The sequence below is a fragment of the Henckelia pumila genome, chromosome 2, assembly GCF_033568475.1.
Source record: "Henckelia pumila isolate YLH828 chromosome 2, ASM3356847v2, whole genome shotgun sequence".
In the NCBI taxonomy this organism is placed as follows: domain Eukaryota; kingdom Viridiplantae; phylum Streptophyta; class Magnoliopsida; order Lamiales; family Gesneriaceae; genus Henckelia; species Henckelia pumila.
The window spans coordinates 184734659-184748203 of NC_133121.1; the positions used below are offsets into that span (position 1 = coordinate 184734659).

Sequence of the window (13545 nt, forward strand, 5' to 3'; positions counted from 1 at the left end):
TCCCCGTGACAGAATCCAGGGCGCTTTAGCGCGGCCAGAAGGGCACCCTGGCGCCACCCTAGGAGTTGGGGTGCCTGAAACTGGCGCTTCTGCACCTGGTCTGCTCCCTGCGAACGCAAGCATCGGCACAGGTGCAAAAATTCATCTTTCTTTCATCTTTTCTCTTTTTTTTTTTTATCCCTATTCAACCTACTAATCACCCATTGAAACTTTTGATCAAACACATGAAAAACTTCAAAAACACGAAAAGAATTCATCCAAAAACATCAATCTTCAAAAGATTTGCATCAAACTTTACATCCAAAATACTCACACCAAAATTCTCAGATTCACGCGTATTTTCATCAAATCTCAAAAATCTTTACACAGAACATTCACTCGTTGACACTTTGATTTCCCACATGAAAAATCTTCAAAACTTGAAATGATTCGATAAAAAACACCACAGCTTCAAAAACTTTAAACTAAAAAAATATGTACATCACGAATACTCATAATCAAACATTCTTTCTCAAAATTCTTTAACTTCTTTCTCGAAAATCTTTAATCAAAACATCAATAACAATTCACAGTTTTATATCATGCTCTTCTAACTTTTAAATTTTTTCCCTCAAATATTTTAAAACTTGGCTACCTAGCCCAACTTTATAATTTGCACAAAAAAACTTTTCAACTTAAAACTTAAATAACATACATCATTTTTTACTCAAAAGCTTCATAATGGTCATTTACCTCTTTAAAATCCTTAAACCCTGTTCGCAGGCTAGTCTCGATTCCTTTGTCACTAGAATTAAACTCATACCTGAAACATATTAAAACTAACTTGCAACCATTAAACATCAAACAAATTACATAACATTAAATTATTTAACACAATAATTAAACATATTTTTTAACACCTAAAATCTCAACTTTGAAACGTAAAATCTCACGTAAAATAAATAGCATGAAATCTTTTAAACCTAACTTTTAAATCATGAATATATCACATAAAATCATTTAATTAAACATAATTTTGAAATCATAAATAAATAAATAAAATCATTTAAATTTAATTTAAATTCCTTCAATACTCGTGAGTGGATATATGGATTTTTCAGGTGTTACAAGTCGAGTCCAGTAGAATATTCATCTCACAAAATTAACTCGCGACATACACTCTAATTTTTTAATTTTTTTATTGTTTGTTTCTTGTTTATCTTCTTTTTTGACCTTTTATTTTCTTTTGGTGTGGAAGCAAAACATTTTTTTTTGTTTCATTTCTAATTTTTTTTTCTGTTTCCCCCTTCAATTTGTCCATTTTTCGTTTCTTTTTATTTCATTCAATTTTTTTTTTAAAAAAATATTTACAATAGGAGAGTGGAATCCTCGAATATATAAATCTCAATTTTTTTTTGATTTTTTTACATATTTAATTTAATTTATATTTATATTTTTATCAGGTTTTTAGAGTATTTTTGTTTCCAAGCACACAAAATAATTTATGTTAAATCTTTTAAATTAATATTTTAATTATTTTAAAATGAAAAAATAAACATGAAAGATTAGTTATAAGTTATTTACACTATTTTTAAAAAAAATAGTAAATAATAAATTTATTCATCAAATTATATTTTTGTCCATCTATTAAAATGATCGGAATAATTATTCTATGAATATGAATTTGGACTAGTCTGTCGCACATGACTTGCCTATTATGATTTATCTGACTAGCGTAATTTACAGATTATTGCGTTAGTCCGAGGTTTACTTCATGTCCACCGAAAGATAATGATTATGGATTAAAAATAAAATAAAATAATCTATACTATTAATACTATTATTAAAGGGAGAGACTCTTTTAATAACAGTTTTTTGGTAAAGCTTTTTTTGTTCCAAAAACACATTATCACTCCACTTTCAACTTTTTTAACCGATCAGTTACCTATTTCATTTTCTTAAATTGATAAACTTGATTTTTATCTTCTCAACAAAAAAATTTTATTCTCCATTTTTTTCACTAGCAGCGATTTTTTATGCACACACATCGCTAGTAATAATAATTATTAGTCTTACCCAGCAACATCCCCACTGTAGGGATCCGTTCGCTAGGATATTGTAGGTTATGACTTATGAGAAATGTAAATTTACTAAAAAAAAATGTTTTTAAATTAACTTTATTAAGATTAATTGTCTTTTCACATAATAGAATAAATTAGGAAAGAACTTGTACTAAAAAAAAAAAAAAAAAAGGAAAGAACTCGTAATGATCATAAATTAATAACGTCAATTTGGGAATTAAACTGGTCAATTGAAGAATATCTTCCCATTCAACGATAAAACCCTAAGAATCTGCTACCGGCGGGCGGCGGAATCTGTCAAACTTACTTGCTAGGCCTCTCTTCGATCTCAGAGATTCGAATTATTGATAGAAATTTGGACAAAAGGATGGTGAAGAAAGAAGAGGGTGGGATTGGCGGCGGGGAGGCTTTGAATTTGTTCCTGAAGATTGGTTTGGATGAAAAGACGGCTATAAACACCACTGCGAACAACAAAGTCACTGCTAATCTCACCGCCGTAATACACGAGGTATGGAAAGTGTGCATGTGCGCTTAGGTGAATGTGATGTGCTTTGTGCGCGTGGTTTGTTGTTTATGCATGTGGGATTTTGTTTGTTCGCCTTGAAAGTGGGTGCTTTTTCTACTGGGATGATCGGAAAATTAGTGCATAGAGAACTTTGTTTGCACGAAAAAAAGTAATTTCAGTTCATCTCCGGGCATGAGTATGCTATATGTTGGTTTTTGCTGTCGTTCTGAAATTTTAATAATCTTTTGGAATGTTTTGGGAAAATTTACCGTAGAAATTTTACTTGATTGGATTATGTTTGTGTTTCCAGGGTGAAATTGATGCATATTTATTCATGTGATTTGTTGTGTTTTTAATGGCGGATGTTATTTTATTGGTTTTAAATTTGGGACTGTGTTTTGCACTCGGAGAATTGAATTATCTTGCAGAGTATTATCACTTAAACTTGAAAATAAAGGAAATGATATTTGGAACCTTGGGTTTGATTATTTCTCATGCAACCAACCCATCATTCATGTATGATTTTTTAAAGTTTATCATTTCTGTTATCATCTCAAAAGGGCACCTCAGATTATTTCCTAGGCAACCAACTTAAGTTATGCATGCATTTTTTTTCTTTTATTATCTTTATTTTTTGTTGATTCATTCTTTTTTAGTATAATAAAGATTCTTTCAAATTAGAAATATCTGCTTGGTGCTTGTTGAGGGGTTATAAACTTTGATATTGGATATTTTCAATGGAACTTAATGTTAAATACTAAACATGCTTTTGGCTAGAAAATTGATTTACTCTGTTAATCTGTATGGCTCTGGTTTATCACCTGGGATAGTTGTAGTGTTTTATAATTTCTAAAATTGATGGATTAAGATGAAAAATTTAAGTGCATCTGATCCCGGAAACGGTATTTCAGGCAGCTGTAACTGATGGTTGTGATCGTGCTGTTGGGAATCTGCTTTACACGGTATTTGTTAGAGTATCATTTATAATCTGTTAATGTTTGAACTAGTGCATCTGAATTTATCCACGTACTAATTTGTTAAATATGGGCGAATCTTGGTTAACCAATTGAAAAAAGGTAACTCTTTTTATTGGCAGGTTGCTACAAAATTCCCGACAAATGCTCTTGTTCATCGACCCACACTGCTTAAATATATCGTCTCATCAAAGGTTTGTATTTTGTCTCTCTGTAATCCTGCATATTTGCAGCCATATGTCCAAAATGTCGATTTTTTAAAAATATTTTCAGTTGCCTGTGGAAAAAAACAATTTTCGTACTTCTTCTTGTGCAGGTTAAGTACCCTGCTCAATTGGACGCTGCTTTCTCATTTTTTGCTGCTACTGGTTCTGATAACTTTGAAGTTGCTGATTTTGAATCTGTTTGTGGTGTTGGTATGAATATGATTCACATCTTCAATATAACTTTAAGTACTAAAGATTTAAGTTAAGATTGGAGCTATTGTGAACAGTTTAATTAGATTAGCTATCCTTGATTTTAATGTGTTTATAGGAGTTGAGATCTCCACAGAAGACATTAAAGTTGCTGTTAATGAAATATTTGAAGAGAAAAAGTCCGTCATTGTGGAGCAGCGATACAGAACAAATGGTTTGGTTTTTTGTTCTCAAGCCCATCAAATTTTTATATGGTTCTCTTGCTTTTCTTTAAGTTTAACACAAATGACTCGTCAGCTTGTTCAAAAATTCTCTTGGTGCAGTTGGTGAACTTTTTGGTTACGTAAGAAAGAAGCAGCCATGGGCTGACCCAAAAATTGTCAAGGTGAGTATTGTCACCTGCTTCAAATTAATATAAAAATCTCATTAATTACTTTAGTTCTAGTTTGCTGATTGCATCGCTTGTTGAATTCAGGAAATTGTCGAAGCAAAATTATATGCACTTCTTGGTGAAAGAACTGCAGCAGATGATGAGAAGCCTGTTAAGAAAAAGAAAGATAGGACTGTCAAAGCTGAGGTAAGCCATTTTTTCATGTTAAACCGTGTCCCCTCAATGAACAAATTTAACCATGTGAATTTTCTTCTTTTTTCTGCTAAACTTTGGACACGGAAAATTTTGTATGTAATGAATGCACTGTTCACGTAATGTAGTTTTACTATTGCTCCATCTTTTGTTGACCACTTTCATCATATTTCAAATGGACTGTGATAGGTTAGTTCACCTGAGCTCAAGATAACACACAAAAACACAGATTTGCACAAGAACACAACGCAAACAAGGAACGTAGGTATTGAATTATATAATAGACCCAGAGTAAAACTCTGTATAGTGTTTACACACTCCCCTAGCACAGCTAGTACAAATCTCAAGATAACCGAATGCCCTAGCTGTCTCTCCTTCTTCACGTTTTATTCTATTCTCTATACGTCTAGATTCTTCTGAGGTCTTGTGAACTCTTGGGCCTATGCCTTTTATATTAGGACCCATATTAGGCCCATTAATTATTAAGGCACGTAACAATACTTCCATCTTGAAAATCAGCCTTGTCCTCAAGGCTGAAAAACATGATCTTCCACAAATGCAGCATCCTTCCAACCAACATTGAAGACGACTATCACAAAACCGAGGTTGTCGCGCTTATTCCCAAAATATCGGAAACCAAGAGAATATTCGTTAGCCCACCCTTCAGTTATCAATAATATGTTTATTCTTTTGTTAAAAAAAAGGCACCTTCCGGGCAAATTTCAGTTTCCTATTCTGCCCCAAGAAAATACAGTTACTAATTGAATCCCACAACTCCACGGTCTTTATATCTTGCATGGTTACATATTCTTCTTGCACAAGAATTAGATCTGTTGCTCCTGCTGCACACACCAGTAACCTTAGCAATCTAACTTTGTCACATGTCCCTCTGCCAGCATTTTTTCCTTCCCCAACTGGATGTATTTGTTGTACAATGACTTTTAAGGTTGACTCTAATTCTTGATCAACATAATTCAATGAATCATTGCCAGCTTGATCTCCATTGGCAGCATAACATTCCAAAATAGAGTAAAATGCCCACACTCGAGCCCCATAATAATCTTGTGCTTCAGCTGTTCCAATTCCAATATTTTTATCCCCCTCGTCCTCAATGGCAAGGGCATCATCATCCCGCTGCCGGTTGCATTCAGCTTGGTAATCATAATATGTGAAACTCCATAACACTCCAGGAAACTTCTAAATTTTCAACCCAACTCTTACATTCCCCAATGCATCAAAAGCAACAAACTCATGGCACCATTGGTGTGAGGCTGTGTGACTTCTTCCTCATCTTCATTAGAAACATGAGCCAATCGGACCCAGCTACCTATTTGGCAAAGAAAATACCTATTCGGCCCAAACCCAAGAAAAACCATGTGCCCTAATAAATCTACTGCTTGTTCAACCCTTTCCCTTGCTCTCGTAGATTCGGCAGACTCCGAAGCCTCGGCGCCCGTGACACTAACAGCACCACAACCGCCGGCCGGCGACCCACCGCTGACGCCAAGTTGGCCGGTCCCATTACCCCAGCTTCCGGCAAGTTCTTCTCCTGTCTCAGTGCTGGATTCTGACACCAAGCGCGATTGAAGAAGGTTTAATAATTTCCCAAAAGTAATTGTTTGGATCGATCTTATATTTTCATGGGGTTTTTCCTCTTCAACTATGGGCCTTAGAAAATAATAACCCATGTATTTTGAGTCATCTACAAGCCTCTGTGTTGGCCCCATCTCCTTTTGACTACTGCCATTACAAAACATGTTACCTACAGTTTGTTCCCCAAACTCACGTATCCAATCCCTAGCCCTAATAATTATAACTGGGCCATGGGCTTCCTCCTCTTTCAAACAAACAATCTTGAGTCTAGAAGAAAGATAGCCCATATATTTTCCTTTCGTCTCTTGGGCTGTCCAATTTCCCATCTCCATCGTGTATCGCTTTTTCCTCTTCATCTCCTCCAACAACCTAGCAGCCTTACAGGAGTTGGCCGCATTCCCATCATTATATCCTATGATTAACTCCATGGGTTCGTGCTCTCCCTTTCCTGTTTGAGGAAGCTCAAAGAATTGCTCCGCCTTCCCAATCCACTCGACTGGATCATCCCCATGGAAACCTGGTAATTCCACACGTTTCAACAGGTGTCTCACCTCTCCCGACTCCTCCAGCGGATCACCTTTGCGTGAGCCTCTTCTGTCGATGTTAGCTTCGGAAAAATGGGTCTCACCATTCGGTTGATCACACTCCTGCTGTCCTATCACGTTAGCTTCGGAAAAATGGGTCACACCATTCGGTTGATCACCTTCCTGCTGTCCCATCTCCAAATTCACCATCTTTCCCTTCACCAGATTTGCTAACATAGCTTTGATCTCCGACATCTCCCCTATCGTTTTCTTCACAATCCCCATATCACTCTGTAATCCCAACACATCCTCCTTCATAGTCAGCACCAAATTTTCCAACGCCTCAAACCTCGCCTCTGATCTCGTCGCCGCCATTCTTCTTTCGTGCTCAGGTATCCGGCAGGTCGGACCAATTGATAGGTTAGTTCACCTGAGCTCAAGATAACACACAAAAACACAGATTTGCACAAGAACACAACGCAATCAAGGAACGTAGGTATTGAATTATATAATAGACCCAGAGTAAAACTCTGTATAGTGTTTACACACTCCCCTAGCACAGCTAGTACAAATCTCAAGATAACCGAATGCCCTAACTGTCTCTCCTTCTTCACGTTTTATTCTATTCTCTATACGTCTAGATTCTTCTGAGGTCTTGTGAACTCTTGGGCCTATGCCTTTTATATTAGGACCCATATTAGGCCCATTAATTATTAAGGCACGTAACAGACTGCCAGAGAATATTGGTGATTTATGATTCATAAGTAAATTGTTCTCTTTGATTCTGATAAGTCTGATGTTCATCTTCTCATATGCTCGTGTTTTGACTTTTGATTTGGTAGGAAAAAACTGTTCATGTAGAGACACCTCCGCAGAAACTATCTGAAGAAGAAGTCAATCCATATGCAATATTTCCTTCACCTGAGGAGAACTTCAAGGTGAAATATTTCCTTAAGTCACATCTCTCATTCTCTATTCTTTCTGTTTATCCCTTTATTGATCAATTGAGGCTCGTAAAATTTTCAAATTCTTTTAGATTGTTTATCTCAAATTTAATACTTTATTAATTGTGCATGGATTGATTGTTGACCATTTTTGCGATCTATCAGCTTAATATCTCCTAGCATTCATTGTGTATTTCTTGGAAACCTGAACTATTCCCCCTGAAATATATTGGAATGCATTGATATTTGTTATGATTTATGTCAGCTTAATGTCCCCACACGTTCTTTGTGTTTTTCTTTGAGAATAGCTTCCGCCGAAAAATTATCGGGCTTTAGTGAACTTTGATTTTCAACAGTGTTCGAAAACCCAGGCGGCGCCGGGGCGGCCGCACCGAAAACATGCTAATCGGTCGGCCTAGGCGGCCTTGGCGCCTAGGCGGTCCTAGGCGGGGCTAGGCGGAAATAGGGTAGGATTTTCAGATTTTTTTTTTTTAATTTGGGCTTTTAAATTCAAAACCCAAATTACAAAAAAAAACTGAAATGTAATTTTTTTGTTGGGCTTAAGTTTTATAAGCCCTAAACTGATGTACGACAAGAAAATTGATTCGTTGGCTTGCCCTAGATCAAAATTCATCTTTCATTGTCTGCATGATTGAGTAACCAGAGCATCTCGCAAATTATAAGGCTGAAGAATCAAAGCGAATGAAGAAGCCCACATTTTGAGTGCCATATTTGAAGAAAAAATTGGTGTTTGCTCTTTCTTCAAATACTGAACTCATTTTAAATTTGATATTATTGTCTTGGAGTTATAATATTTCATTTATTAAGTTGAAACCGTGGAATCCGCCTAGTGCCGCCTAGTCCCCGCCTAGGCGGCCTAGTCGCTGGTCTGGCGCCCGACTAGCGCCTAGCGAATTTTAGAACCATGATTTTCAATTAACTAATAGCAGTACACATGCGTCATGTTTGTAATCAGTAAGCAGTGTTGGATCTGTAGGAATTCCTTGCTAATTCATAAGTTTCTAATCTTACTATCTTAGGAAATATATCGGTACTGTTTCTCTTTCTCTTCATATTGTTTCCTTTTGTTTTGTTTTTTGGGGATATTGAGTATATCACTGATTTCAGGTGCACACAGAAATATATTTCAGTGATCGTCCCGTTCTTAGAACTTGCAATTCAAAGGAATTACTTGAAAAGCACTTGAAGGCCACTGGAGGAAAAGTATTTACTCGTTTTCCACCTGAACCAAATGGATATTTGCATATTGGTCATGCCAAGGTGATGAAATTCTAGGTTAATCTGTTGGAGGTCGTTTTTCTTCGGGAAATTTTAGATTTTCTGTAAACCGGGTTATTAATTTTGTAGGCTATGTTTGTGGACTTTGGCCTAGCGAAAGAGAGAGATGGATGCTGCTATCTGAGGTTAGAGTGCTTATGCTTTAATCTATGTTTGTGGTCTTTGTACTGCTTCTCTTTCTTTCGTTTTTCTTTCCGTTTGTGGACTTGTGTGTACTGGTTATTTGACTGCTGACTATCTATCTTTACCTTTGATAAAGGTATGATGATACGAACCCAGAAGCTGAGAAAAAAGAGTACATTGATCACATTGAAGAAATTGTTGGATGGATGGGTTGGGAGCCTTTTAAGGTACAGTTTTTCCATAATGATATAACATTTCTTTGTGTAGATATCTTCTAATTTATTTTGGAATGTATATAGATCACTTACACAAGCGATTACTTCCAAGAACTTTACGAGCTTGCTGTGGAGCTGATACGAAGAGGACATGCTTATGTTGATCATCAGGTTGATTTTGCTGAACAAGCCTTTCTTGTATTTAATTGTAGTGTTACGCTGGCTTGCTAAAAATCTGACCATCAGTTAAACCACTTTGAAGAATTCATCAGTTGTAGACTTGTAGTTCATCATGGTGTTGGTCATTATTACAAGTGCCATAAATTTACACCGAAGCTAGTTATGGCCTCATTCTTGTCTTCAAGGCATTTAATTTCAAGTTTCGACCTAAAATCTTTTACTGTTTTGTTCAGACACCTGATAAGATAAAGGAGTACAGGGAAAAGAAGATGAACAGCCCCTGGAGAGATAGACCTGTAGAAGAATCGTTAAAATTGTTTGATGAGATGAAGCGTGGAATGATCGAAGAAGGCAAAGCAACATTAAGAATGAAACAGGACATGCAGAGTGATAATTTCAATATGTACGATCTTATTGCTTATCGTATCAAGGTAAGTATTAGAGCTTGGATTTAAATGATCATTTAAATTCAAATAATACATGACATGGCATGACATATTTTCTTACTTTCCATTTTGCAGTTCACACCTCATCCACATGCCGGAGACAAATGGTGTATCTACCCAAGTTATGATTACGCTCATTGTATTGTTGATTCTATTGAAAATATTACTCATTCGGTAAGCTATTTCTTGGAATTTCTCGGGTCAAAAATATTTGATAACTGGTTTGAAGCGTCTTTTTTTTTTTAAAAATCAAGATGTACTTTCTAAAGTGGTAAATGTTATCTTAGGTCTTGAAAGAAGTGTTTTTTGGGTTCAGAAATCATTTGGTAAAGTTATTTTCAATATCTGCAACTGTCAAACTTGGGTTTTTGCTGCCTAAATTTCTTTTTCCTTGAATTATATGTATTTAATGTATGAATTATTCTAGGACAATCTGGTAAGTATCTTAGCCACCGAGAAGAGATGGTTTATTGTTCTACTTTTACTTGTATTAACATAGGAGTAAATTTCTGAATGTGATCCTTTGTCCAGCTCTGTACACTCGAATTCGAGACACGGCGAGCATCATACTACTGGTTATTAGATGCACTAAGCCTTTACCAGCCTTATGTATGGGAGTACTCCCGATTGAATATCACTAACACAGTTATGTCAAAGCGAAAGGTAACTATAAGTTTGCATGCATTTGATTATAGCGTGTTTCTGCAATTGCATTTGCATTTCTTTTGAGGCTTGAGCTGATTTTTAGTTGAGTGTTGCAGTTAAATCGTCTGGTAACAGATAAGTGGGTTGATGGTTGGGATGATCCACGTCTTATGACTCTTGCTGGATTGCGCCGTAGAGGGGTTACTGCTACTTCCATAAATTCTTTTGTTCGAGGAATCGGAATCACCAGAAGGTTAAAATGCTTGTCACTGAGCTTTCTACTGTTTATAAGGTGCTTCACAGTTATGTTTCGTAGCTGTTCTCTGATTATTCTTGTCATTTCCTTTACTGCAGTGACTGTAGTACGATACAACTAGACCGCCTAGAGTACCATGTAAGGGAGGAATTGAACAAAACAGTATCTCGAACAATGGTGGTGCTAAACCCACTAAAGGTTTGTGGCTTAACCCATTATCTGTTTAGTTTTGCAGGGATTTTGGTGTAACTTCAATATGAATGCTAAACTAAAAATTGTGTAAAAAACAAATACCAGCTTTGCATGGCTTTTCTGTGTTTCAGGTTGTCATCACAAACATGGAGGCCTCTATAATTGAACTTGATGCAAAGAAATGGCCTGATGCTCCAGAAGACGATTTATCTTCATTTTATAAGGTATACATGGATTTTTATGTAAATTGTTTTGTTGTACCGGTAATTATTTATTTTTCCTTTTACGATTAGTGAGCTTGATGAGGTTTATTATGGTTTTAAACTGTATTTCTTCTCGATACAAATGGCTAACAACTTTTCTACTGCTAGTATTGCATCATTCAAGTGGCTGCTATCTGCTAAATTTATGATAAATGGGATTAGTGATTTATGGATGTTTGACATTTCTCCTCTTTTTCTCCTGCAACAGATACCCTTCTCAAGGGTCGTTTATATTGAGCATTCAGATTTTCGGATGACAGATTCAAAAGACTACTATGGACTTGCTCCTGGCAAATCTGTCCTTTTAAGGTGCCATATCATTTTAACATACCTTAGTTCGTCAAATTACTAATAGTTGCACAAAATGATAAAATTTTCTTCCCTCGTGTAGATATGCATTTCCTATTAAGTGCACAGAAGTAATTCTTGGGGATGATAACACGACTATTCTTGAAGTACATGCAGAGTATGACCCTGCTAAGAAATCCAAACCAAAGGTATTCTGGTTGAAATTATTTGATGATAAACGTGCAGGAATTTCTGAGATTTCACTTTTTGCTTATGATACTTTGATATCCTGTTCTTTAGGGGGTTTTGCACTGGGTTTCAGAATCTTCTCCGGGTGTTGATCCACTCATGGTTGAAGTTAGACTGTTTGACAAACTCTTCTGTTCCGAGGTAGCAACTCTTTGCATTTACGCACCACTCTGTTTCCTGTTTGATGTTTTGCATCTTGTGTTGTATATTGAACATGCTATCATAAATTTCAATGGTGTGTGTTATTTCAAAACAGAATCCTGCTGATTTCAAGGACTGGCTTGGTGATTTGAACCCTCAATCAAAAGTTGTGATATCAGATGCATTTGCCGTTTCTTCACTGAAAGATGCTGCAATTGGCGACAGATTTCAGTTTGAAAGACTAGGTAAACTTCGTAATTTTGCAGGTTTCTGCTTTTCGTAGTCAATTTTCTGGTATTCTGATTTTCAAATTTTACACCCCTGTTTCCCGATGATCTCATTCGGTTTTGATCTCCTTGGTATACATAAACGTTACCCGGCAGACACAACACTTTCTTAGCAGATGAGGAAATGGGGCAGTTTGCTCCCTGTTTAAAGTGGACCCCTCTTCACATTTTTCGTCTCAACTACTCCCAATTTAAGCCAAAATCCACAAAATAACTAAGATGAAGGAATGAGTACTTCAAATGTGATCCGTTCCAAAATGGTATTTGATTTTGTGTTCCATCATTGAAGACAAATTTTCTTGCACATTCAAAAATAATTTAAACGCATGCCTGCATTGTGTACATAAATGAAAAAATGGAAGCAGAACTAATAACACAAGTTTTGAACCTATGAACTTGTGTTCTTTCTGCGTACTGCAACTGTAGATCAAAATTCTTATCAGTTCATGGACTATGTATTCTGACTTTGATATATTTTCAATTTTCAGGCTACTTTGCAGTCGATAAGGATTCATCGGCTGAAAATCTCGTGTTTAATCGCATCGTAACTTTGCGAGATAGTTATGGGAAGGTAGGTAAATGAAATGAATAGCCAAATTAAATTATATGGATGTGAGAAACATATACTAGTTATTCTCTGTAGAAATTCTATGTACACAGAATTGTTTCCCATTTAAAAAAGAAAAGCTCCATTTTCCTGTAAACTCGTGTATACTGTAAGTTTTGGTTAATATTGATGGCTAGTTTTATTCAAAGCTGATATTAAAGTAGATTCAAGTTGTTGCGATTCACTAACTTGGGCTCTATACTTGTTTGGCCAAACATGAACCATTGATCCTACGCTCCGGGATAAAAGCTTTAAGTTTAGGGTCGAAAGACTCGAAACACACATATTTATTAAGAATTTTTTCGTTATCCTATTAATGGGATTTCATTTTCTTACAAATTTACTTTAATAACTATGCATTAAGCATAGATAAAGATATTGAGACCGAGGTTGCATTACGATTAATAGATGGGTTAATTGTCATTCATTTCCTAAACCACTTTATAACTTATTTATAAATCTCTACATAAATAAAACTTACTTTCAACTCCTTGGAGAGAGAAACTTTTGTTTCTAAATATCAATTTTACCCTTATTTTTTTTAAAAAAAATAAAATAAAATAAAAAATTGAGAGAATATATAATAAAAACAAAACTAATCCAAATAGTATGTATATAAAAATTCAAATTAAAATCAAAAAACATAAACCATATCATATACATGCTTATGTTGATACAGGAGTAAGTATGTGTTTAGGAAGCAAGCATATACTTCCAAATCATTATGGGAAGAAATATGATAAAGGATTAAAAGT

General features: G+C 35.5%; 1 protein-coding gene across 1 annotated transcript; it reads left to right on the forward strand.

The window, feature by feature from the left end:
* The first annotated feature begins 2251 nt into the window (after positions 1 to 2251).
* Positions 2252 to 12938, forward strand: LOC140879452 (glutamine--tRNA ligase, cytoplasmic). Its single transcript, XM_073283144.1, has 23 exons — positions 2252 to 2568; positions 3477 to 3527; positions 3662 to 3733; positions 3856 to 3955; positions 4074 to 4169; positions 4279 to 4340; positions 4431 to 4532; positions 7498 to 7593; positions 8728 to 8880; positions 8968 to 9023; positions 9158 to 9248; positions 9321 to 9407; positions 9650 to 9847; positions 9938 to 10036; positions 10394 to 10525; positions 10624 to 10760; positions 10862 to 10961; positions 11087 to 11179; positions 11427 to 11527; positions 11610 to 11715; positions 11807 to 11896; positions 12012 to 12141; positions 12672 to 12938. The coding sequence occupies exons 1-23, from the start codon at positions 2428 to 2430 to the stop codon at positions 12764 to 12766; spliced, it is 2388 nt and encodes a 795-aa protein (XP_073139245.1). The 5' UTR covers positions 2252 to 2427; the 3' UTR covers positions 12767 to 12938.
* The last annotated feature ends 607 nt before the right edge of the window (positions 12939 to 13545 follow it).